General features: G+C 33.3%; 1 protein-coding gene across 1 annotated transcript in view; it reads right to left on the bottom strand.

Annotated features, from left to right (window-relative positions):
• The window catches only part of LOC123658246 (transcription factor collier), a 76,728-nt gene extending 64,713 nt beyond the window's left edge, over nucleotides 1-12,015 (bottom strand). Inside the window, exons 1-3 of the mRNA XM_045593686.1 lie at nucleotides 11,959-12,015; nucleotides 5,255-5,363; nucleotides 2,899-3,034 (exon numbers count right to left, since the gene is read on the bottom strand). Coding sequence (XP_045449642.1) covers nucleotides 2,899-3,034; nucleotides 5,255-5,363; nucleotides 11,959-12,015 — 302 coding nt within the window. The remainder of the gene's footprint in view (nucleotides 1-2,898; nucleotides 3,035-5,254; nucleotides 5,364-11,958) is intronic.
• Between the last annotated feature and the right edge of the window lie 14,875 nt (nucleotides 12,016-26,890).

The following is a 26,890-nucleotide window of genomic DNA, read 5'->3' as shown; positions in this document are numbered from 1 at the left end:
TTATTTGTTAGCGGAACCCTTCGTTAGCCCAGGTTTGCACAGTGTTACAATAAAAACAGCATATACAAATACGGTTTTATTGGAGTTATGAAAAGAGAAATTATTTAATTTTGTTAATACGAATTTTAGAAAATATCGACTAAAAATAACATCACTAGTGTATCGACATAATTGTCGACTATGAGGCATCACTTCGCTGGTGTATATACGTATTGCTTTGACCCTTCCCTCCCCCAGACCTATCCCCCAAAAAGCAAGAAAGGGACAACTGCAGCTCAGACCGTTTTAGGTATATAATTTTTGACCAAAACAGTGTTTCGTAGTCGACTGTTTTCTCCTCAAAACATGGCAATTTTTTTTAAATTTTTTTTTTAGAAAATAAAAGAAGACTTCGGCTATGCCCCTATGTTTTCATTTTTTTGAAAATATGCATGTATTTTTTTTAATGAGTGTCTGAAAATGTACAAAAAATTATGCAATATTTCGAGTTTTTGAAGTCTCCTAATTCCTATGATAATAAGAATATGAAAAAAATCAAAACATAGGGGCATGGTCATGGCAGCAAAGAGTTCTATGTCACAAAAATATTTGATCTAGTGTCATTATCCAGGGAGAAAACAGTCGACTACGTTTGTATGGAGAAAGACCCGGTACCCTTTCCTCTTAATATACTATTAAAGTTTGGTCTTCTTTACTTTTATTCTGTTTTACTACAGTAATAAATGCAATAAATTACACAAATTCAAAAAGCAAAAAGTATGAAGAATCACATTCCATACGAAGCGAGTCCCTACAAAACCACTCTTAATCCTATCCAGTTAACGCTGCGCATTTGTGCCTGTTTGTGGAATCTAACACAATTTGCTATAACGCGTTTAGCTCGATGCTCTTTTCACCACTAACTGGCTGATCAAAACCGTAAATAAAAGCTTATAGATCCATGCCCTTTTGTAGAAATTCATTTGTGTATATTAAATAAACAATACTTTATTTATTTTAGATATCCAAAGAGGTTTCAGCCGACAAACTAATTAACACATGACGGAGTTTGAAACATAACTAAATGATTATGTTTTTTGTAATGTTTCGGAATTTTAGAAATAAAAGAGGTTTTTTGATACAACATATGTTTTGTAATTTGACAATAAAAAAATTGAGTAAAATACTATTTAAGAAACTTCATGAAGTAGGCATGTTTTTTAAACTATGAGCCACCTAGGTCCACCTACGTTTTTTTTTATACCACAGGTGCTCAAACTTTATCATAAAAAATTCGAATATTCTGTTTATCATTTTTAAGTATTAAAAAAAAAGAAACCGTTGTGGCTAGAAATATTTTGTAGTAAGTATTATTAGTCGATCTTGAAGTTAGAACTAACAAACCCTTTGCTTGTTTTAATTACTTGTATATAACATATGTAAGTTTTATTAAAACGTAAAAGGCAAGGTGTAAGTCCATTATAAGATTACGTTTGTTGCTTCTTGTAATTTAATATTTATATAAGTCAACAATTTCTTGAAAAAAGTCAATATTTTATTTATATTTTATAAAAAAAATGTTCATATTATTTTTCATAAATTTTAAACGTGGTATCGAAAATTTCATTTGTAAATTTCTAAACGTTAAAATCTAGTACCGATTAAAATCAGTAGGTATCTACTAAAGTTTGACGTTACGCTTCGCGACTATGATTGTTGGCGATAATGAGTTTTTAAAGACAATATAAGAGACAAACTTCTTAGCATTCCATGGATTCACCGTGCGGGTGCCGGGTCCCTCGTGTGGTAGAAGGAGAAACACAGAGCAGTTCCCAAGGCTTGCAACCTAGGAGTAGGTTTAAGCCCCCCTTTGAGATACAAATCAATGCTCACCTTCACTGCTCGAGTTACCATGCCAAATTTGGTAGGAACCTGTTAGTGCAGCCTTAGACACTCGTTCTAAAATAGAACTTACTGCAGTTCTCGACAGGCCAAGGTCTTTCAGAAGATTATAGAGAGATTTTGCTGGTATACCTCTCGCTCCTACTTCTACCGCGTATAAATTAACCACATAGCCATTTTTGTGAAGTTCATTTGTTAGTTCGTAATATTTATTTAATTTTATTGTGTGGTCTTTAGGAATGTTGGTTTCCTACGGTACAGTGAGCTCTACTAGTATTATATGTTTAATGGGTCTAGAAAAGAGGAATGTGCCAGGTTTGGATGACGAAACACCAACATCCTCTGTGATTTTATAGTGCTTGTCATACGTATCCACGAAAATATTCTAATCAGGTGCCGTACTTATGATTGAGAAAGGCTTGCTTTTAGAGTTGACAGCTGAGCCATCCTTTATAAAGTTAATTTGTCGTTTATTTGTAGTCAATCTTTTTTGGGCTCTAGCTACTGAAAGACTTACTACTTCGCGTATGACTTCAAGTACGCTATCACGTCGACGTGAGTAATAACCCTCATCAAGAAGCACCTTGCAACCTACCAATAAGTGCCCAACAGTACCTATTGCTTCACCACAAGTATAGCAAGATTTTTCAAAGGCTTTCCCACATCTTACTAGGTTACTTCGGTTAGGAGGGTCATTTGGAAAGCATTTAAATAGAATTTTAATAGGGCAGGAGACCAATCATATAGTAAGGTGTGCCATTTCTGGGCTAACGGGATGCAATAATAACGACTATTTATTAAATAACTACATTATAAATAAATAATAATAATTAATAAATTATTATTTATTTAACATTATAAATAATAATTTATTTTAAAGCAAATACTTTAAACTTAATCCCTATCAAGTGAGGTCACTATAATAAATTTCTGAAGTCACACAGTCTGACTATCACCAACATTTAGGTACATACTTGTATATACTTATACTTAAAAATACAAACGAAAAATACTTACTTGGTATTGTCAACTAAGGAGCTCGGAGTCATCCAAGCTCGAGTGAGGGGTTCTTCCTTCAGCGATGTAACAGGGCCTCTTGGTTGGGCATGGACCCCTGCCGCTTCTTGGTGATGAAGGCCAAACATCAGACCTCCTGAAAAATATATCTTTTGTAAAATCCTGATACCTAAATAAAAGTAGTAGGGTGGACCACAGAAAAGTAAAAATATTATGTTATATTAAATAACTTCAAACTTTCTTTTAAAGATATTTTGTTAAACAGATATAAATTTAATAAAACATTATAATGAAATATAAGTATTAAAGTAAATGATTTCTAATAATGTACACAATCATAGATAATAAAACTATTGAGTGTGTCTTTCTTTATAATTTATTTATTTATATTCATTTAAATTCAGATAGTTTAATAATAGGTATCATTTTAAGTCAATATGTATCATTACATACGGTGGCTTCCCTCTGTCTATATGCTTAGATCTTTAAAACTACGCAACGGATTTTGATGCGGTTTTCTTTAGTAAAAAGAGTGACTCCATAGAAAGCTTTATATGTATAATACACGCATAATATAGTCGAGGAACACTGATAGTTTTTGAGGTTTCTAATGTGATGTCTTAAATAAACACATTTTTTTGTGCTTACATTGCAAATATTTATTTTACATTTTATATTTAATATCAATATCATTGCACCTGTGCGAAGCCGGGGTGGGTCGCTAGTTAAAGACATATAAATCATTATTCGAACGTTAAAAGTAATCTTAGACTGATTTTAATTTTTCAGCATTCTATAGTAAAAATAAAATCTTTACAATCATCTGGAGCCCTCCTTAAACTTGTTCGATTAAGACATCATGTAAGTTAATTCCATTTTTATCCGAATTCAAAAAAGAGGGAGGTTCTCAAATGGACTGTATTTTTCATGTATGCATAACGCATTCAGCCTATAACATCCCACTGCTGGGTATAGGCTTCTTTCTCCATGTAGGAGAAGGATTGGAGCTTAATCCACCACGCTTCTCCATTGCGGGTTTGCGGACATATCAACTTCAGTAGAAGCCTAATAATGACGATGGTACCGTGTTAATTTATTAGCGTTATTTTTTTTTTCGCTAATATAAAAGCAACATTTAGTTGTATATAAATATCGCTTCAGCCTGTAATATCCCACTACTGGCCATAGGCCTCTTTCCCCATGTAGGAGAAGGATCAGAGCATAATCCACCACGCTTCTCCACTGCGGGTTTGCGGACATATTCCCTACTATGAATAATGACTGCTATCAGGTATTTATGATAAGAACCGGGACCGACGGCTTGACATGCTCTCCGAGGCACAGTGGGGAGACCCACAAGGATAGACATCGAAAGCAGAAAGGAATATTTGAACAATATCCTTCTCGAGCGGGAATCGAACCCGCTAACCTTCGGTGTTTTAGGCAACTACTCGCACCACCAGAGCAGTTGTAATCAAAACATATAACCATAAAATTATATTTAAGCCGTCTTTTTATTGGCCTTTATTGTTACTATTTTATTTACCTATATCTAATATATTACGCGTAATAAATTACGCGTCACGTTTTGTTCGCGATGGACTTCTAAACTACTAAACCGATTTTAATCAAATTTGCACACCGTGTGCAGTTTGATCCAACTTGAAAGATAGGCTATATTTTATTTTGATGTATCTAATTATTATATTTAAGGGAAAAAAATAAGGCGGTACGAAGTTCGCCAGGTCAGCTAATTTATAAAACCTACGTTCGTATTATAATCTGATTTTGTTCTAAATACATTTTTAAATGATAATTATAACCTTAAACTTTATTTGTGAATTTTTAAATAATCCCAATTTTTATTTGAATAAATTAAATTATTTCATTCCCAACTACTTTACTTAGATACTTAAAAAAAATATCTTTACATAATTTTCTAGGTATGCTTTTATTTAATTTTTTATTTTTAAAAAAACCTCTGCACATTATAAAGATTTACTTAAAGCTTTATAGACTACAAGATAGAATATAAATTACATATATATTATCAAAGTATCTAATAATAATTGAAATAGAACAGAATGTATAGTCTCTTATGAATTTTAATGGTAAAAAGATGAATTTGTTTTTCATGGAGGTACTATTTCCTTACTAGCTAGGTACGTATCTACTATTTTTTAATTATAATACCACTTTTTTTCACGCATAATAAACTAAAGATTTTATTTAATACTTTATCTTTAACAAAATCATTATTTACAATACCTATACATTGAAACTGTGTAGATAAAGTTAACGGATTTCAAAAGTTCAAGCTCTACACTTTCCATAATAATGCGTTATGAGTTCGTACCTGATGATCTCGGCGCTCCAGACGGGTACAGCTTGCGGCCCCATCCCACGGGGTCTAGTTCGAGCGGCGGCCACGGCGAGCCGGCGTACCCGCCCGCCGCCGCGTTCAACTCGTCCGACCGAATTGCGACGACCGGACCGGACCGGCCGCAGGCGCCCGAGAGCGCACGAACACACGTGGACAATTACGAACTAATTTAACTTACAATAGATTCGAATAAACGCGCACTTTTTTTTACTTCTGTTAAGTTAATTAAAAGTCAGGTACGTGTCTTACAGAAATGTCCGATGCATAATAAATTATGAACACAAAGAAAATCACTTGCGAAAAATAAAAATAAACTGCGATAAAATAACACTGAAGATGAAACTCAAAAGCGTTTTTAAAACAATAAATGTGAATCAAATGGCAGTATAATAATGTAGCTGCCGAAATCTTTAAATTCGTCTACTTGTTTTAAATATCCGATAGGCGGCTCTGTGTTATCGTATGAGCGTTCTGGGATAGAGTCCCGGTAGTACGGGCGATCCCGCTGTGGATTTGCGGAACACTAACAAGCGTCGCGGGAGCGCACCGCCGAGTGCTCGGGCATCGCTGTGCCCCCGTCCGTCCCCGCGGACTGTGGGAGGCGCCCTAGGGACACGCCCTCGCCTCAAGAGCGGGACGACGCGACTGGCGCAGGTGGCGCCACTTATGTACCCCAGCATCCGTACTGGAAACATTAAATACATTTTTCGTTTGTGTTTTACAATAATTGAAAAGTCTATTAATTTTTAATTTTTTTATTTTTGAAAAAGAAATAAGGTTGTGTATCTTCGAAGAATGTTTAAAGGTAAATGGTAATAGCGTATCTCGGGTAGTTTCCCTCAGAGACCGTTATACGGGCGCGCGGGTAAGGGACGGCGGGAGATGAGACGTACAATATCTCTCTGGACCAGCCAGCCTCTGGGACGGCCCACAGCACAAGAATTACTTATTAAACCAAGTTAGATTGACGATGATGAAATTTCAGTGGGAATTGACTTTAACTGCTTGCGAGATGAGGTTTTGTCGCCACATTAATTATTACGTACGTGAACTTTGACTGTGGTTCAGATTTCGTTAAGCGAATCGCTTAATTTCGCCTTCGTTCCTACTTGATACACCTTTGAATTGTACCCAACCCTTATTAATAATGGTATTTATTTCTATATAATAACAATTAGAGATTTTATATTTTATTTCATACGTACCTATTGTCAGGTGTCATCGGCAAATATTAATTGTAAAAAAAAAAACTTTTTTCGTAAGCTTGACGTTGAACAAAATAACGTATTTATGCCCTAACCTGTAAGTTAATAGAAAGATTAATAAAGTGGAACCATTATCAAAAAGGATGTCGAAACAGTAATAATGTAGGCATTGATTGACGTGTAGTCAATTTTGCAATAAGTATATAAATATAACAATCAGTTAAACTATTAACTACATCTATGTCGATAGGTATTGTTCAAGCTTTAAAAATTGTATTTTTTTTTTTTTGTTTTTTAGAAGACTTTGGTTCATTTCGAAAAAAAAAAAATTATTTTTTTGCTGTATTTACCATTTTCTATATAAACGCGTTATTTACTTGATCGTGGCTGTATATCACAAAATACTTTATTGCACATCACATAGTAAAACATAGTAAGGTATAATATCTATGCGTTGCCTTGCCGTAGTCTTGATAGCTTTACATAAGTAGCTATAGATTAAAATTTATTCATTCATATTATTCATATTATTTGTTCATCGTTATTTTTGATTTCCGAATTGAATTTCGTTTTTAATCGACTTCAAAAAAGGAGGAGATTACTCAATTCGACTGTATATAAATATTTTATGTATTTTCGGGGATAACTTCGTCGTTTATTACCCGATTTTGATAAATCTTTTTTGTTGGAAAGAACTATGATAAGGAAACCAGGATCTGATGATGGGATCCCAGATAAATCGAGGGAAACTCTCGAAAATCTGCATAACTTTATACTGGGTGTACCGATTTTAATGATTTTTAATTTATTCGAAAGCCGATGTTTATCATGTGGTCACATTTAAATTTCATCGAGATCTGATTACAACCTTTTGAGTACTCTTTGATAATGCGTATTTACTTGACTATTTTTTCGTCGACCTACGTTGTATTACTTGTCGATCTAACCGAAGTCGGTTTTTTTTCGTTTGCCAGCAAACACAATTATTATGTTTTCGTTTTTATTTCGTTATTAGTAGATAAATAACTTATTATATAGAGACATGCATTATTTAGAATTTTATCATCATATTTACAAACAATTTTATTTACAAAGTCTAGAGATGTACTCTATAGAAATTTCTGAACGTTTCCTCATCTTTTGTAGAAGCTAAGCTGGGTGCTATTTATTACAGTTTGTAATTATTTGTCTAGATCAAAATACTACTGTGAATAAAAGCTGTTAGATCAATTTTGAACATCACCCTTCTCGTTTCCTTTCTTACGTACTTCCTGTTCTCCCTTATTTCTTTAGCCAGCATCCGTTTACACCTCTGCATCCGCTTTATGGGCTACGGTGATCGCTGAAAAATGTTCCAAATCGCTTGCTTATTTGATACTTTATTATTAAAAAAATCTACAGGTCTACTCTTTTAAGTGAACCGAACTTAGTGTTTGCTACTTTTCCAATAGTAATAATTGGTAAAAAGTTAATATGTATGATTATAAATATAATTATATAAGTATGAACTCGTAGTTATATCACTAGAAATCCAGAAAGTAATTTTATGCTGATTAGTAAAACAACACTAAACTCATAAAGGCTGTTTCATATTATGATAAAATTAAAAAAAAAAAAAAACAATTATAAACACCCCGTTTTAATACATTTTTTCACTAACTTTATAAAAATGCAAAAAAAAGATTAAATCTAAGTTTTAGTTCTTGCAATTAGAACGTAGGTACCTCACTTACTAAGTAATTAAAACGTATAAAAATTATACAAAAATAGATAGGTACATAAATTATTAGAAGTTTCGTTTCGTATTTTCTTCTCTAAGCGCATTGCATAAGCGCTCTTGTGCCTGTATGTTTAAACGCCGATTTTAATGTTGTTATGTTCTTTTTACCGAAGAAAAAGGCATCCATATGATACGTAAACACGCAATGAATTAGAAAAATTAAATATACAAACAACTACGAGTCTTAAAAAATATAAAAAGTCTGGTATAAGGCTGCGACTATTTTTTTAATCAACTCCGTTTAGAATCCGTTAACACTAATAAGAATTATTCTCATTATAATAAGAAAAATTTTAGTGAAATTGTGAAATATTTTTTCTTCATAGTGTGCTTTTTCAAATATTGATAGATATAGTAAATAGATAAAAGTCACAATAGATAAAATATCTCAAACAGTAAATGAATTGAATGATCGATCGATGAATTATCTATACATCTATATCTATACAAATAAATAAAATTGGAGTGTCCGTTTGTAATATTAAAATAACCGCTTTTTACTTAATTCATATGTATAGACGATTCATATTCCAAATTAACATTTTTTTATATATCTCTAAAACGGCTGGACCGATTTTAACGAGACTATCACTGGCAGATAGCTGATGTAATAAGGAGTAACTTAGGCTACTTTAAATTTATATATTTTTTATAACTCTGCAAACTGAACAATAACTATTCTGTTAAATTCCACGCGAACGAAGTCGTAGGTACAGCTAGTCTTGAATATTTATTAAAGTTTCTATATGTCATTTACATAGGAAAAAAAATCTGACTCCATCAAAAGAATGTTCAAAATACGAAAATGTAAAGTTTGTGCTATAACAAAAATCCATAACAAAATAAATAGACCATTATCCTTATACTTCAACAAACGTAAATAAGATCACAAGATTTCTACATTTTAAATTTTCTGACCATACTTGACGTTCATAACAAATAACAGTTTCAACAAGTTAAGGCTTCGCTCTGGGAGGTCCCCGCGGACCGCCTACGCCCCGCCCCCTGGACACGCCCACCAGCGCCAGGAGACCTAGCGAGTTTGAAATATTGTTGGCAACTATGGTCGATAATAATGAGTACCTACGTCTCACTGATATCCCAGAAGCTTATCCTATATATCATCGCTGGTTACTCAATTATTAAAGTCAAAGTTCAACGACAGGGTATTGGTAAATTCCATTCATATTTACGTAGAATAGTCTGTCGATAGGTAAGTACTATTAATACACATACATGAAGAATAGTCCGTCGAATTCTCGAATTACGACAAACGAGTGATAAGGTCAGAGGTGCCACAAGATGGACAGGTCAGTTTGAACACTCCTTATTACTTCAAAGAACATCAAAGCCGTGCGAGTTAGATCCAATTATTTTACTTAGTTAATAAATAAATAATTTAGTTCGAATACAGAAAGTTTTGCTATGATGGTAATATTTCGAAATCAATCTCGAATCAGGCTTGAAGCAAATTTAAAGACATAACTGTGGATACAAATATAATAAGTATTATTATTCTTACTGATTTATATGCTTAATCGTTTAAATTTTCTATCAAATTTTCTATTTTTTATTAAAACTAAATTTAAAAAATCCTTAAATGAATAATCACGTAATCTGAGTTTATTAATATTATTTATATAAGTAACCAGTGACTCATTTTGGTTAATAAACAATATTTTTTACATATGTTATTTGTATTATTACAACCTTTTTAAATAAATAGTGAATAGGTGGGTATATTGTGAATATGCTACTTTATTCTTGTAGAATTATGGCACTACTACTCCTTGATGGAATATTACTTTAACTTTATTTATAGTAATTTTAATGAATAATAAAAAATGAGAGTACTGATCATAATTTCATAATAGGTAGGTTAAAATGAGTCCTTAAATGAAAAAAAAAAACGAAAAAAAACTATCGATACCGAAGCAGCGCTAGAGATCTTTAATGACTCACCAGTTTAAATATACTACACGAAGCGATATCATATCAGTTCCATCGAAAAATATGTATATATTTTAAATAAGAAATAATTAATAAATCAAATCAAAACCAAAAATAAATTTATTCAAATAGGCTTCTAAAGCCTCAGAATCGTCATCCTACAAATCATAATTTTAATTTCCGTTAAAAGTGAAGCTGTCACGGATTCGGAATATAGATTGTGCAGAGAAGAAACGGAACGAAAATCTGCAGTTACCCTTAAAAAAAAACTGTGTTTCACAATCCACACTTTTTTATCATTTATGTAGATATGTACCCGAGTAGAAATTTTTTCGTCTTCCTTAGAAGGACCGGACCAGGCATGCCTGATCAGGACTAGATAAGGCATGTAACGCAGATGATTGGTCTGGACCTGATAAGGATGAGATGAGATTTCCTGATCGGGTCCAGATCAGGAAATCTCATCTCATCCTGATCAGCCGGTTCGGTCCGGTCCTTTTAAAAAACACGAATTCTTGAAAAAAAAAATTTAACAAAAAAAGCTGCGCTTACGCTTAAAAACAATAATAGCGCGATTCAGGCTCAGTTCGCGTAATTTCTTTTAGGCTATCCTGATCTGGACCGAACCGGGTCCTGATCCAGTATGCCTTACCATATTTGATTATATTTTACATCAGGCTATCCTTGTCTGGACCAGACTGGTCCTGATAGAGCTTGCTGGATCTGGCATGCCTCATTCTATCCTGATCCGGTCCAGATACATGATCTGGTTGAGCCTGACCATTTTTCTAATCAGGTAATCCGTCACCATACCTATTCGGTCACTTTAGCTATGCAAACTTACTATTAAACTTACTAAAATTATTCTCTTTAATATAAAGCTGGCCGTAGTTGGAGTAAGCACCTAATCATTTTTTGCGTAAAAGAAACAATTTTTTTTCTGTCAAATATTTAAGAAATAGATTGCACCCTGTCACAATCAGTTTCTTCCAGAGACCTCTTCACTGGACCCGTTCATATTATATGCCAAATCCGGTTGTCCTTAATGAATAAGAAGTAAATACCTCCAGTATTCAAAATTTATAAAAATAAGAGTTAATAACCTTCTCGATTACAAATTTTATGGGAGAGCACTTGAAAAATTTAAATCAGATTTTTTATGGCAACCTTATTGGTACATGTTCAGAAATATGTATTTTATTAAATGAAATGTAATTTTCATTCGGTGAGCAGATGTGTGAAGGTGAACCTTACTTGATCTTAAACTAAATGCTCTAGAGCGCAAAGATAAACCCTGAAAGTGCATCCACGTATTAAATTGCATAATTGCCCCTCAAGCAAACAATCGAAGGTACTTTTGACACAATGGTCCATGGTCTTGGGAGTATATGTTTGTTTCGTATGCATTTTCCGCATCATGAAATCATTCATATTTATTTTTGTTACGAGCTTCATTTACTTATTTACTAATTCACTGATGACGAAATAGCTAAAATAACCACACTAAATTCGACTCACAAGCAATATTATTATTTATGAAACAAAAAGATTTTAATTCTCTCATATTAAATTTTCAATAAAAATTGGTAAACAAGTTTCATATTTTAAAAAAAAATCTTAAGGTCCATAAAAGTTAAACATCAAAAAATCTCAGAATTTTTTCATTAATTTTTAAATTACGACTCAATAGTTCCGTATGTGTTTTGTATTTGAAATGCGTTTCTTTAATCTAATTTACATACAGTGATTATATCCTGAATGAAGGCCTTAAGGAGAACAATAGCTTTAGATCCAGGCATCACAATTAGGTTACCATTGTCCTCTACCAATACAAACTAGATCATAGTCTTTGGGGAAATGCCGCCATGAATTAGAAAGCTTAATTACTATTATGTTACAGGCTATAACGATAATTATTTTTAATACATATTTTTTATAACCTACTTGTTTTTCATGTTAAACTTATTAACACATACATAATTTAAAAAAAATTGTCGTTATTAAACGTAATTATAATAAGACCTTTTATGTGTAAGTAACATAAACGTCACTTGTAACTATGTTTTGTGGCGTACCCACATACCTATAGGTATAAAAACTTTTTAATGTGTTTTTATCAAACTTCGTTATATTTTTAAGTTTTGTAAAATGTATACTTGATATATCGCTTCAGACTGTAATATCCCACTGCTGGCATAGGCTTTTTTCCCCATATAGGAGAAATATCAGAGCTTAATCCACCACGCTGCTCCAATGCGGCTGAATGCTCCAGTCGGATATATTCCCTACTATGAGTAACGATCGCTAGCAGGTGTACACGATAACAACCGAGACCAACGGCTTAACGTGATCTCCGAGGCACCATGGGGAGATCAACAAAGACTGCACAGCACCCAGACCACAGCAAACATCTGTATCTACCTACACACAAATATTTGTCATGTGCGGGGGTCGAACCCGCAACCGCCACCGCAACAGCCACAAACCAAAGCTGTGACCGTTGCGCCAACGAGTCGTCGTGCTATACATGTTAACAATTAACATTTTCTACTACCACGTCGGAACTTAAAAAGCCGTCCGATGGCGGGATAACCATCCAACTGCTGGCTTTCAAATACACAGGCCGAAGACGGGCAGCAGCGTCTTTGGTGCCACAAAGCCAGCCCTGCGGACACCAACCCGTCGACGATGATGGTGATGATGATGATTTATTCATTACGATCAATATTTTTCTACATGCATTTACTTTTAGTTATTTGTACGCACTCAGTACCTACCCAGTTATCTACTCTACCATCTATACCCACTAATACTAATATACTAAGATGCGCAAAGTGTAACATTGTGATAATACAAATTTCACACTAAAAGGTAGAAATACGGCAAACAAAGACAAATGAGTTTGTTATTTTTTAAATTGTTTTCTGCTAAACTTCATATTACTAGGTTAAGATCTATTCTTTCTGTGATAAAAATTACTTCTTTATTTCTTATTGTGCGTTTTAATCACCAAAAATAAAACGACAGCCTAAAAATTTCACTTTGAAGAAGAAACATTACGATTTCAGCTGTGTGGTGTAAAAACTGTCAATATTGTTTTGTATATAATTTTATGCATACACACACAGATAATATTAATATGTCTGATTATATCTTAATAAAACAATAACAACAATATTACAATATCAAATTATTATTTATCTATGGATCAATCTATTTTAATAACGCAAAAGAAGTAGCAAAAATAGATACCATCAAAGATGTCACAGTGAAAGTTTCAATGCAAAAATGTATAAGTACCTCCGAATACCTACGAGAGTAGAGTATCACTTCATTTTAATTCGAAACCTTAAGTCAGCTTTAAATTACGCTTTTTGCCGTCCTTACAGCACCCTCGACGGCTGTCCCGGATTAGGGCTACCAGCATACTTTTTCTAGTGCGAAGAAACATCGCAGTACCCTTAGACGCCCCCAGGGGGTACTTCCAGACCCTTAACGTTTACGACTACCCGATTGCTTTTCTATGAAGGGCCTGAAAACGGCCGCGACAAAAACAGACAGATGTGAACGGAAGCGAGGAATTGATTAGGTTTCCGTGTTCCGAGTGTGAATTCTGATGTCCGTGGCCACTTGTGGTCATTTTTTACTAATAAGCTGTCAACAGATGTAGTAGATTATAAAATATTTAATGGAAATATACATTTGGGTGCACTTTTAAGTGTTTATTTGTTTGTTTTGTTTCACATAATCATAACACATTTTCTTATTACAAATACCAATTCATAAAGTTTTTAACCGACTTCAAAAAAGAAGGAGGTTATTCAATTCGACAGTATATACATATATACATATGTACGGTATTTTTTTAAATGTATGTTAGGGGATAACTTTTTCGTTTATGAATCGATTCTGATAATTATTTTTTTTGTTGGAAAGGAGATATTTCTGGTGTGGTACCATCATAAGGAAACAAGGATCTGATGATGGGATCCCAGAGAAATCAAGGGAAACTCAAAAATCCACATAAATTTATATTGGGTGTACCAATTTTAATGAATTTTAATTTAATCGAAAGCCGATGTTTATCATGCGGTCACATTTGAATTTCATCGAGATCTGATTACATCTTTTGGAGTACTCTTTGATAATGCGTATTTACTTGACTATTTTTTCGTCTACCTACGTTGTATTACTTGTCGTTACAACTGAAGTCGTTTTTTTTTTCGTTTGCCAGCAAATACAATTATTCTTACGTCAAGTTACCAAACACTCGGTAAGTAATTTTAATAAATTTATATTAGCTATGAATATATTTTTTGACGCCGCGCTGGCGCAACGGTTACAGTCATGGCTTGTATCTGTTGCGCTGGCGGTTGCGGGTTCGATCCCCGCACATGACAAACATTTGTATTGGCCATACAGGTGTTTGCCGTGGTCTGGGTGTTTGTGCAGTCCTTGTGGGTCTCCCCACCATGCCTTGGAGAGCACGTTAAGCCGTCGGTCCCGGTTGTTATCATCTACGCCTGACAGCGATCGTTACTCATAGTAGGGAATATATCCGTCAACCCGCATTGGAACAGCGTGGTGGATTAAGCTCTGATCCTTCTCCTACATGGGGAAAGAGGCCTATGCCCAGTAGTAGGATATTACAGGCTGAAGCGTATGAATATATTTTATAAAACATTGTTAATTCAAATACTAAATATTTACCTATAAATAAACAATTGCTATAAAATATTATATTCGCAATACATTTTTGGCAAATATAACCTTTAATATTATTCAATTACAAACTATTTGGTTACATATTATTATTTGTATCTGTTTCACAATAATCACTTACCAAAAAATCGAATTCTATTATTAATGATGTACAAATTATTATTTGTATCTATTTCAAAAAATTTCTAACCGAGAAACCCAAACGATAAACAATGATCATTGCAAAAAATGCCTCCCGCTGTTACTGTGATTTTGTAAACATTTGATATGAAAGGAACGATACACGTTTACCTACATCTTCAGTAGTTCTTTGACATAACGAGCCGCTCCTATTAGCAACCGCAGACGTACTTATATACGGCTGTCATTTAAAACTACTGTTTTTGTAAAGGCTTATAATCGGTTACATTCCATAGAAATAGTTGAAATAACGTATAGTTCGAACAATACAGCTTGCCAAAGAAGGCAGACGATGACTTTGTGTTTTACAATAAAAGCTGAAATTGTTATTGTAATATTCATTCATTCATTCAGCTTAATGGTTATTGTAATAAAGTAATCACGCTGGGTGACAGTTATACATTTATCTTTCAATAAAACACGTATTTTAGAACAATAAAAGTTATGTCTATTTAGGTTGATTTCTAATAAATAATGTAACATTAATGTATACTTCTATTGATTCAATTAAAAAATGGTTTCCGTTATTTAGAACAAAACATTACAAACAACTAAATAGCAAACTTGGCTAAGATCTAGACTAGGTAAAACCGAATTAGAAAAACCGAATTATGGGGTTTTTGGGTGTGGAGGGTGGAGGGTGTAGGGGGCCCTCCAGGGGCAGCCTTCGACGACCAGCCTCCGCTGCGGAACGGAGCATGAGTGAGCGTGCTTTCGCACGCAAGGGCGGAAGAGCTGCACTTCCCGCAGCGCCGGAGCCAAGCGTTCCTCTAACTTTCGAAATTCTTCTTCTAACCTCAAAACTTTAACCATGGATATCTCCATAACCATGGGGTTCTGAGGTGTGACAGTGGTACCAGGGGTAGCGTTCCCCACCCTCTCCCCCCCTTCCCCCCACGGTCCCGAAATTCGGTTTTACCTAATCTAAAGCTTTACCAGCAAACTTGTACAGGTATGAAATTGTAACGATTTTATGTTACTCCATTATAAATAATGTAACTTAGTTGTAATTTAATCATCTCATTTTAGCCGGTGTAAAAAACATTATAAGAAACCTATACTAGATTTAAAAAAAGTTTGAGTATATATCAGTCAGTCAACAGTGGAGCAGTTTGACAGGTTAAATTCCCTAAAAAGCCCATGCCTAGTAACTGTAGCTCACTGCAACAATACTTCACAGTATAAGGTTGAAAGATGAAGAAAAAAGGTATTTTACAAATTCCTTCAGTATTAAAATCCCACAAAAATCAAATTACTTATAGTTAATTTACATTCTAATAAATTTTTTAAAATTACGGAACCTTAAAATACCGGAATGTCAAGAATAACATTTTTATTTTGCATCACTTTAATGGCGTTATATTTTAAGAACATCCAGACGAACAATTTTAGCGGTTGTATGAACTGAGGTAACTCGTCATAATGTGTTTAGCTCCTGCTCTTGTGAGGGATCAAAGAATTTTTTAAAATGTAGAGGTTTGTCATCGTAACTGAGACTTATTTTGATGTTTCTATAACTAGAAAAAAAAGCTGTCTAGAAAGTTGGTTTACGGACGATAGTTTAACGTGACAACGTCATAACAAAACATCTCCTAAATCTCTCCGAATAGAGATAGAGCGAAATGGGACAATGAGCGTAACGCCACAAGATATCATCCTTTTTCGTGCATGCAGCCAGCGTTAATCGATTTATTAGACGTTGTCACGTCAAATGATATTTGTTCAGTAAGGAATAATGAATGACCGAGGGTATAAACTTTTTAGTAAGTATAGATTGGATGGTTGGACGAGTCTTTTGAGTTAGCGCCGATGTATTTTCAGTGCAAAATATACTTAAAATTTTGGCTTAAGATATAAAATATTATGATTACAAAAATATAATGAATAACAAATTTTTTGATAAACTTTAGAACAAGGGCTAAAGCTCTTTTATTGAATAAATGTAGCCATATATCTAACATTCTTATAAATTACTAGCTGTGCCCGCGACTTCCTTCGCGTGGAATTTCACAAAAAAGATATTGTTCAGTTCGCAGAGCTATAAAACAAATAAATTTCTGAACTAAAAGTAGTCTAAGTTACTCCTTATTACATCAGCTATCTGCCAGTGAAAGTACCGTCAAAATCGGTCCAGTCGTTTCAGAGATTACCCGGAACAAACAGAGAGAAAGACAAACAGTCACACAAAAATTACAGTAAATACATCCATATGCATATAGAAAAAAAAAACTGTTATTTTAATATTACAGACAGACACTCCAACTTTATTTATTTGTATAGACTATAATATAAAAGATAGAATATCACATCTGTTTATATGAATAATCTCTACCGTCATATTACCGAAAGCATTACATTACTTATTCAATATTTTCAAATTGGGAGAGCTTCGTTGTAATGGAGCCGAAAAAAAATGAAAACCCCAGCAAATGGATTTGCAAGCTTATTTCTTATTTATTCTAGAAATTGGAATGGACCTCTTTTTTCTTTATATTTTATCTCTTCCTCTACAGTGCTGACATTCCAACTAAAGAATTTTCTAATTTATTTATTTATTTAGGACCATTTACAAAATATACACTCGGTATAGAGTTTAAAATATGTTTTACACTCATTTGATGAGTGTTGTTTTACTTATTAAGTATAACAGCACAGTATATGTCAACATAATTATAGAAAAAAAAAAATAGTTTAAAAATAGTTTAGTTTATAAATTCATAATATACACACGTAGAAGTAGAGAAGTAGAAGTAGTAAGAAAAATATTATGAACTTATTGTATGGTATAGTTGATATAAATTGTTAAAATAAATTTATATTTGAATAGATTGTTTATTCTGATTTCCTTTTTTCCCAAAAAGGCTGTGAAAGCTGTGAAGAAATAAGTAGAAAATAAGTAGGTAACTTCTGTACTTGTATATAATAATTAGAGATGTCACGAATATTCGGCAATTATTCGGTATTCGGCTATTCGGCCTCTTTTTTCGCTATTCGGTATTCGGCCGAATATGGTTAATAGACTTGCGCAAAACAGTGCTTCAAAGTGTAATGTAATATTACATTACATTTCGTACTGAGTAATATGGCATCACACCATCACACCGAACATTACCCGAAATGTGTACTGTTCGGCGTGACATATTTCTTATGAAATGCTATATATCACGTAATTGTCATCACACCAAACATTCCATGAGATTTTGTACTTATAGTATGTTTAAGTGTACGGTGTTCGGTGTATTACGTAGCAGACCAAACATCACTTTAGCATAAAAATGGTAAATGAGAGGTGGAAACTGGCTAAAAATTCATAATATTTGTTTTGTTTTTTTTTGTTTGGTTTTCTAAAAGTTTGTTCTAAAATTAGCTTTGATTTGTAAAAAAAGTTGGTTTCCCTTCATACTTAAGTAAACCCCAAGGAAAATTGGGATATTTATTCCAGGCTTAGGATAATCCAATACACATGGACAACTAAATTAATACTAGCCGTGATCCGCGATTTTACCCGTTTAGTTTCGATCCTCATGTGATTATTGATACCAAATTTCATCAAAGTCAGAAAACGTAAAAGGTAGATAGAGTTACTTTCGTATCCCTACTAATATTATAAATGTGTGTTTGTTTGTTCGCCCTTCTTTCACGTCAAAACGGCTGAACCGAATTTGTCAAATTTTGGTATACAGATAAAACAGACCTTCGAGAGCCTTAGGCTACTTTTTATCCCGGAATCATAACAGGAACGGGAACTACGCGAGTGAAACCGCGGGACGCAGCTAGTTTATAATATAAGTTAGGAATAAACTAATGACCATGAATACTGGCGTATTTAAAAATCAACTTTATATACATACAATGATTACTTTTTTTATGCCAATACTTCATTTATAATTTTATTTTCACAAGCAACATAAACAAACAAAACATTTTAATAAATGCAAAAGCAGAAATTTGAACTCGAATTTTAGCGGCAGTCAAGTGCGTAACGCATTATTAAAAAGTATTACGTACAGTGTTGTGCTATAATATGCCTTAGCATTCTTAAATACGATTCATATTTCACTTAAAAAAATGACGGAAACTCGCCACGGCTCAGTAGCTCGCTCTCACTCATACTAACGAAAATAATATAGAGCTAGAGAGTGAGGTTATGACTGGTTGCAAAAGTGCGCCGCGCATCACCGTGTCTCACTCAGTAAGTGAAGTTAGACAGAGCAAATAGATAAGAAATCCAACATTCCGACCGAACAGAGCGCGTAATGTCAAGTGTGATGTGTAATACTTCATTTCGTCGCGTAATGTGTGATGCCATATTTCATGTTCGAGTAATATCACGCGTAATGTATCAATTGCATTACTTACACATGTCTAATGGTTAACCATTTGGCCGAATACCGAATAACAATTTTTTTATTACGTACTAACTGTTTTTCCACGACTTCGCGTAAATTATAGCCCATGTCCTTTCTAAGGCTCTAGAGTATCTGTTTACCAAATTTCATTTAAATCGGTTCACCAGTTTGGGCGTGAAATCATGATAAACAGATTTACTTCCTTATTTATGATAAAATACAGTAAGGAATACCAATTAAATTATGAAAAAACTCGAAATATTACTCACAAAGATATTTATTTAACCAAAAAAGAACTAACAAATTAATATTTAAAATCTACCAGTGGTAAGAAACAAACGCAACAAACTGCCAGTTTATTGTCTTCACTATAAATTTTATAATAGTTCCAAATAAGCGATTTCTTATTAAATTGATTCATTTTGCTTTTTTCGAACAAACGATGATATTTCTTATGGTAATCAATCACGTTAAATGTTATATTTTAGTATACAGTACGTACGATGCACTAACGATCAACAAATAAAGCAGGTTGTGACACGACCGTGACCTAATCACAATCACAAATGAAAATATGAAACAAAACCGCCCGCGCCTACCAAACATATTAGGTACTTCAGCGATGCAAGTTTAAACTCGTACGGTGACGAGTTGTGTCTTGTCGCCCGCGAAAAGTACTAAGTGTGGCCGAATATTCGGCTGCCGAATGTTCGGCGCTTCGGCCAAGAGCCTCGCCGAACATTCGGTATTCGGTATTCGGCAAAATTACTATTCATGGCATCTCTAATAATAATACGAGTATATAGTATGAATAAAATTTGTATATCTGATGCCCAAAAACAGGGGTAAGATACATTTTTTTTTATTTAAGTATTAAGTCTATGCGTACATCATAAAATTGTATATCATGTTTTCCGAATTTAAAATCTACTACACAGTTTAATACATACACAGTAATTTGACTGTGGCAGGTCGATAGTGTATTAGTAGTATTTTTTTGTATTATAGATAATATTCAAAAGACTTGTGAGCGTCTTTCATTCGTTAATTCGTTATTTATTACCAAAATAAATTTCAAGAAATAATATTACTAACTTATAAACAAATATAAGAACTACTCATTTAAAAAAATACACACATACACCAAAAAATAACAAAATACCGTCTGTACACTTTGCATTTATGAACACTTGTTCCGTCAAAATACAATAGACACAATTTAGAGTTATATAAAAATCATAGCAATGTTACAAAAAGCGAAACAACGACCCCTAACGAAACAACGAACCCCGGACGACAAGTGGCTGAACGCGCCATCTGACTACGGTGTCGCCGCGACCATTTATCATTCGAGATGTGACAACTGAATTTATTTTTATAAAAAACAAACAAAAGCACCGTACTGCACTATGCGTGGATGACGATTTCGCTCCTCTCTGAACATTTTGCGTAGAGAGTAATTAAATATATTTACACGTTAGGAATTTATTTTTGTTTGTTTTGAATTATTATTTCAAAGTTAAAAAAATTTTTGGTGATATATATAATATTAATTTTAGGTTTATTATAAATATCTCAAAATTATAACAGTCGAAATAATGTGATAACCAATTTACACATTTTTGTAATAAATTCCAGTAAATTTTATACGTGTTGCAAAAATAATTATTATGAAATATGTACAACAAAATCAAAACTTTGTAAAGCTTAAGTGATTTTCTTTAATTAAAATTTTGAAATAAAGCTACCATCTATCACCAAAGGAAAAATGTGGACTTTGGCAAGCATCTATTATTTACTCATTCAAAACGAGGGTAAAATAAAAATTTCTCTGTGAATTGTTAATCTTTATGAAAGTTGTCCAAAATCTGAAGGGCGTTGGTCGCAGCTCGTAGGGTTCAACACAATAGAGAGATAGCAATTTGATATTCAGGCCACATTTTTAATAAGTACCAGCCCTATGGCCGGTAATGGGTCGAGTGGCCCACTCTTTACAGCTTTTTTATTGTGCTATTAACGACTCGCATTACTGTGCATTATTTTTACGTCATGTATGTCATATATGTATAAATAACATTTCTTCAAAAAAGTAAAGGTTATAAGGGTAATCATATGTATAGTAAAGAAACGTGTACTTAGATTTTTTTACGCTACAGTTAACTTTGACCTATATACCTTTACTATACTCTCCCTTACCTTGTTTATACTTCACCATTTCAGTGCAAAAAGAAAATAAAATAAAAACAAATAACGATCGTCCACTAAAATGTTCATTAGTAAAAAGCATAACAAAGCTCGTCAAAAGTTACAAACCATATTTTAAACAAAGAGTGCTTATGCTATGTCTGTGCATAATGCACTTAGGTGCGGTATAACGATATGTATATAATAATAAATTGAGTGGCGCTTGTTGCTAACGAAGTATTGTGGTACATCTGTTCATTCTTATTGAACTCACGAGTGTTTTTGTTGTTGGTGTTTTATAATATATATATATTTTTATAAAAATGTTATGAAGCCGTAATAGTAGTAATGCTAGTCAACCAAAGACCGGTGGCAAAAGTCTAATCTAGATGTTTATCTTATGGGCCTCCCAGCAGTGCCTAATAGAACACGTAAACCCGCCAATCCCAATTGTTATCTCAGACATGTGATAGAAATCTTTACTCGTGGTACTCATAGTAGAGAGGTGGATTAATTATTACAATTATTTGTTTATTAGCTATTACATTTTGGCGGTAGTTAAAGCATAAAAAAATCACCATACCTACAGAAGTCTTCCGTCATACAAAACGAACTTCTAATAATATTTTGAACTATTTGACGTCGCTAAAATAATTAGTGGTCGCACAGTGGTCGAAGTTTGACCATAATTAGAGATTTAAATTAAAAAAAAATGAATAATGAAAATATAGAACCTTTTTTAATAATTTTCGATTTGACTACATTCTCTGACAATCAACAATAAAAGAGTATATAAGTATAATATGCGTGTGTGTGTTAAATACATGGTAGTATGTGTAATGAAATCACATATCAGGCTGGTGACGAGACCTGTTGTGTCTTCCGACTTTTCCTCTGGCACGCCATTGTAAAAGGAGCGTCTGACGTCTTCTCCTCATCTTCTGATTATCAAAATTCCTGGTAAGCAATTCGACTTGTCTCTGCAAGGCATTCAACGCTGAAATGACAAATGCCTTAAAATTTGCGAACTCTGTCGTCAATGATGTCGTCGTCGGGGATGAAGTTATCTGAAAATCACGCTGGAACTCCTCCATCTTACTATGAAAGATGCAGTCATTTCAGCCAAAAAATTGTTTATAGAGTCTATAGTGTTACTGATATTGTAACTTTTAGAATTATGAAGAGATTTAACTAAGAGAATTATAGCCGCGTACTATTGATCACATATATAAGTTTAGCACTTAAAAGTTTTAATGAATCGGTCAAAATATATACTCATTTGAAATTAAATTATAAGAGCTGTTAAAATCCTTTGTACACTTATTCTCCGATTTCGAAAAGTTTGTACACTTATTCTCCGATTAGAAATTTCAAACTCGTCCGTCCACGCAATTTTTGTAAAAAGGGGTACAAAGCTATTGCTTCACGTATTAAGAAAGTCAATTCAATTATCTGAACATTATAATACTGGCATAAAATAAATGAGGCTGTCGACATACTACATACACTACAAACACTACTACATAACAAAATTATCCTTTTAAAATTTTATAAATTATTGAACAAATACTACTTTTATGTAATAGTTTCAAAATGTACTCTATGTAAAACGGTAAAAAATATTTTTATTTTGTTTCGAACTAACAACGTGTTTCAATAACTACGTATTTCTCAAAACAGTACACACATTGACGCAATTATCCTTACAGAGATAAGTTAAGATAACAAGCAAACTAAGACAATACAACTTAGGAGAACTTAGCGGCTGGAATGAACTCGTATCGCTTAATTAGTATTTTGGTTCTATCTTGTTTAACTTGCTAGACCTAATTAGTATCTTGTAGTTTACTGTACTACCTGGATTGATATCAGTAAGTATACCTACGCTTATATCTTTGTTGATTAAAAACAAAAATATAAAAATACAGAAGTTTTTTTAAATGTTGAATTAAGTTACCCTTGCATTAACAATGTAAAATATAAAAAATTATCGTTAAGAAACAGAGAAAATAAGAATTTATAACATTGAAAGACTAAATCTATATAAACACACACACACGCATATTATACTCTTTTGTTGATCGTTAGTATAATTGTTAGTAATGTCAAATTGCAAAATTAAAAAAAGGTTCTTTATTTTCATAATTTTTTGGTTTTTTTATTTAAATTTTTAATTATGGTCCGATTTCGACCACGGTCGGCCACTAGTCTATATATTAATACGTGAAGCAAAAACTTTGTACCCCTTTTTACGGAAATTGCGCGGACGGAGGAGTATGAAATTTCGCACACTCATCTATACTAATATTATAAAGAGGTAAAGTTTCTAACTTTGTTGTTTGTAAGGGGTAATCTTTGCAAATACTGATCCGATCATGACAATTCTTTCACTAATAAAAAAAACTACACTATGGAGTGATAAAGGCTATATTTTATTGTGATTGAACAAAACATTTAGTGAAAAATCTTATAACAATGACTTGAAACAGTAACATACTCTGTCTTAAAACGACTATTTTTATATCTCACCATCTTGAAAATGCTAACAACATAACATAAACGTTTTAGGTTCCCCCAAGAAAACTACGTTCCTTATAACGTTTTTCAAAGTATTATTTTGTTCTTAAAAATACACAAAATCGTATAAAATTCAATTATAGTAAGTACGTTAGCTTCATATATACACAAAAAAATTTTATAATCTTGAAATTTTTCTTATATTTAATACTTTATTGCACATTTTAAATTACGTTAATGAAAATAACTAAATTGTAACTTACAGAAGTGCAAAGGCTATCACTAACTCACTAAGTATAAATATCGTGTATCTACGGCTTAGTCTATGTTTTCGTTCTAAATATTTTTAAATCGCACTAATGATTATTCCGATCAGTCGTCAAGTTTTATTGAATTACGGCAAATTCCTACATAAATACATAGCTCTCAAAAAAAAAAACTTTAAAATCAACCAAACATAAAACCAAGCCTAAATTAGCCTAAACTAGTGACATGACAGAGACAACAGGCCCATCAACATAATAAGTAATACCTTGCATTCCGCTGAAAAAAAATCGGTGTGTTTATAAACCCGAGCCTGGGGGTGACATTACACATACAATTACATTTATTTTTCTCATTGCATTGATTTATTAAGAAAAATAAATATATATTATAAATCAAGTCACTACCTATTACTTACCTAAAAAATACCTAAAAAACTAAATACATTCATTAATTTGTCTAATTAAGAAACAGTAGACGGGGTGTGTTTGTTGCACAGATTTTTTTAAAGAGTAGGTACATAGATTAAACGCGTTTTCATAATAATAGATACTTAGTTACATTATTACGAAACCCGTCTTAAATTAAGCTCTAACATTAATTAATTCAAATACTTATCTAAGTCCGTATATCATCTGCATTATCGTAAACGTCTAAGATGCTCTAAATCTTAACAGGTGTGAATATGTGAGTGGGTTATTAGTAATGCGTAGCTTAATATCCGGGCAGACTCTGAGGTCGCGCTAATTAAATACGAATCTCAAGACAATACGTCGAGATTTCGGTTGAGCCGAACCACACGGTGTGTTTATTTCATACGCATAAATAAATACTTTACTTTCATAATCAAAATATTTTCCTATTATTTTTGTTATGCGACATTTAAAAGTATGATATAAAATGTATAAATAATTCTGCTTGAGAACAACATATTACAACTTTGACGTTTAAATAATCATAGAATAACGTAACAATACCAAACTGGATACGTAGCATAGCGCTATCATTATTTGTTATCTGTTTGTTTAAAAACCCGCGAATTCGTCAACGTTGTTTATTACATTAATAAGTATACTTTTGATTCTGATTGTACTACAAAATGAAAAATACACCAGGCTTTAAGATCTTCAGGGCCGTAACTAAAAATCGTATCCAATTACTACAGCAGATTGAATAGCAAAATAATACTAATTTCAAGCAGTGTTGTGTTCCTGTTGGTGAGTATGGTGACCAGAGGTGTGGGAAATTGAGGGTAGGGTTGGCAACGCGCTTGCGATGCTTCTGGTGTTGCAGGCGTCTATAGGCTACGGTAATCTCTTACCATCAGGTGAGCCTTACGCTTGTTTGCTGACTTAGTTATATATAAAAAAAGAGAGAACTTAGCTACTGCTAAAACGAGTCAATAGACAGACGGGTTTACATTTAACCTTCGCGCGAGTAGATGCGAAGTAGTAAACAGCTTTTTCACGTCGTTGCTAAAAATTTACTGTTAAATTTGGTTTTAATTAAAATAAGAACGCTTTTCATGATTTTTTAAAATATTTATTTAACACCACTCATCAGCAAGTAATCTCCTTTGCGTAATTTTTTGGCGATCCTTTGATTTGCTCAATCTCCTTCGTCAGTATTCACCATGGAGTCTCTAAGAGCAAATCTAACAACGACGACAGATGTTTAAAACTTGCATAGAAATCTCTTCCCACTAACGACCACTTCACTGGCGGCAGAGTAACAGTTACAGCCACAGTATTTAAAAAAAAAATTGTTATTTGCTTTAATACACTTAAGAATCAGATCGAATTCCTGGGCAGGGAGATGTATCGTAAAGAAACGAAATCGCGGCGTAAGACCCTTCTCTTCCACGGAGGATCCAAAGAGAAATCAGAGGACACTTTTGCTGGAATTATAATCTTGACGCTGAGAATCTTAACTTACTTAGCTTCTCGAGTGCAAGTATACAATTATCTTACCGGCTTGGCCGCTCCTTAGGTAGGAAACCTCGGCCGTTAGTAGTGAAGTTCACTGACCTCGCAGTACGAAATAAGGTGTGGTTCGCGAAAGCAAAATTAAAGGGAACTGGTGTCACGCAGTCTGAGTTTCTAACAAAACCCCGACATGATGCTTTTCTTGCGGCTCGAGAGCGATTTGGTATTAATACCTAAGTGCTGGACGCGTGATGGCTGCATCTATGTCACGGCTCCGAATGAAACACGTCAGAGGGCTGAGAACTTAGCTGACCTTGATGAAATCCTAGATGGCACGCCCGTAGAAGTAGTCAAGTCACCAGCTCCAAATATATCTAACGTAAAATCATCGGAATACAAAGGTGTTACATCTCGATCTAAGAGGCCGGTTAAAAAAATAACTCACTTGCAGTAACTGTCACTTACACTTATATATAGGTAATATTATGATTTGATTTATCCATTTTTTAAATTTATTTTATAGCACTGTACAA

Source organism: Melitaea cinxia, chromosome 12, assembly GCF_905220565.1.
Source record: "Melitaea cinxia chromosome 12, ilMelCinx1.1, whole genome shotgun sequence".
Classification (NCBI taxonomy): domain Eukaryota; kingdom Metazoa; phylum Arthropoda; class Insecta; order Lepidoptera; family Nymphalidae; genus Melitaea; species Melitaea cinxia.
This window is presented reverse-complemented; position numbering and strand designations above follow the sequence as displayed.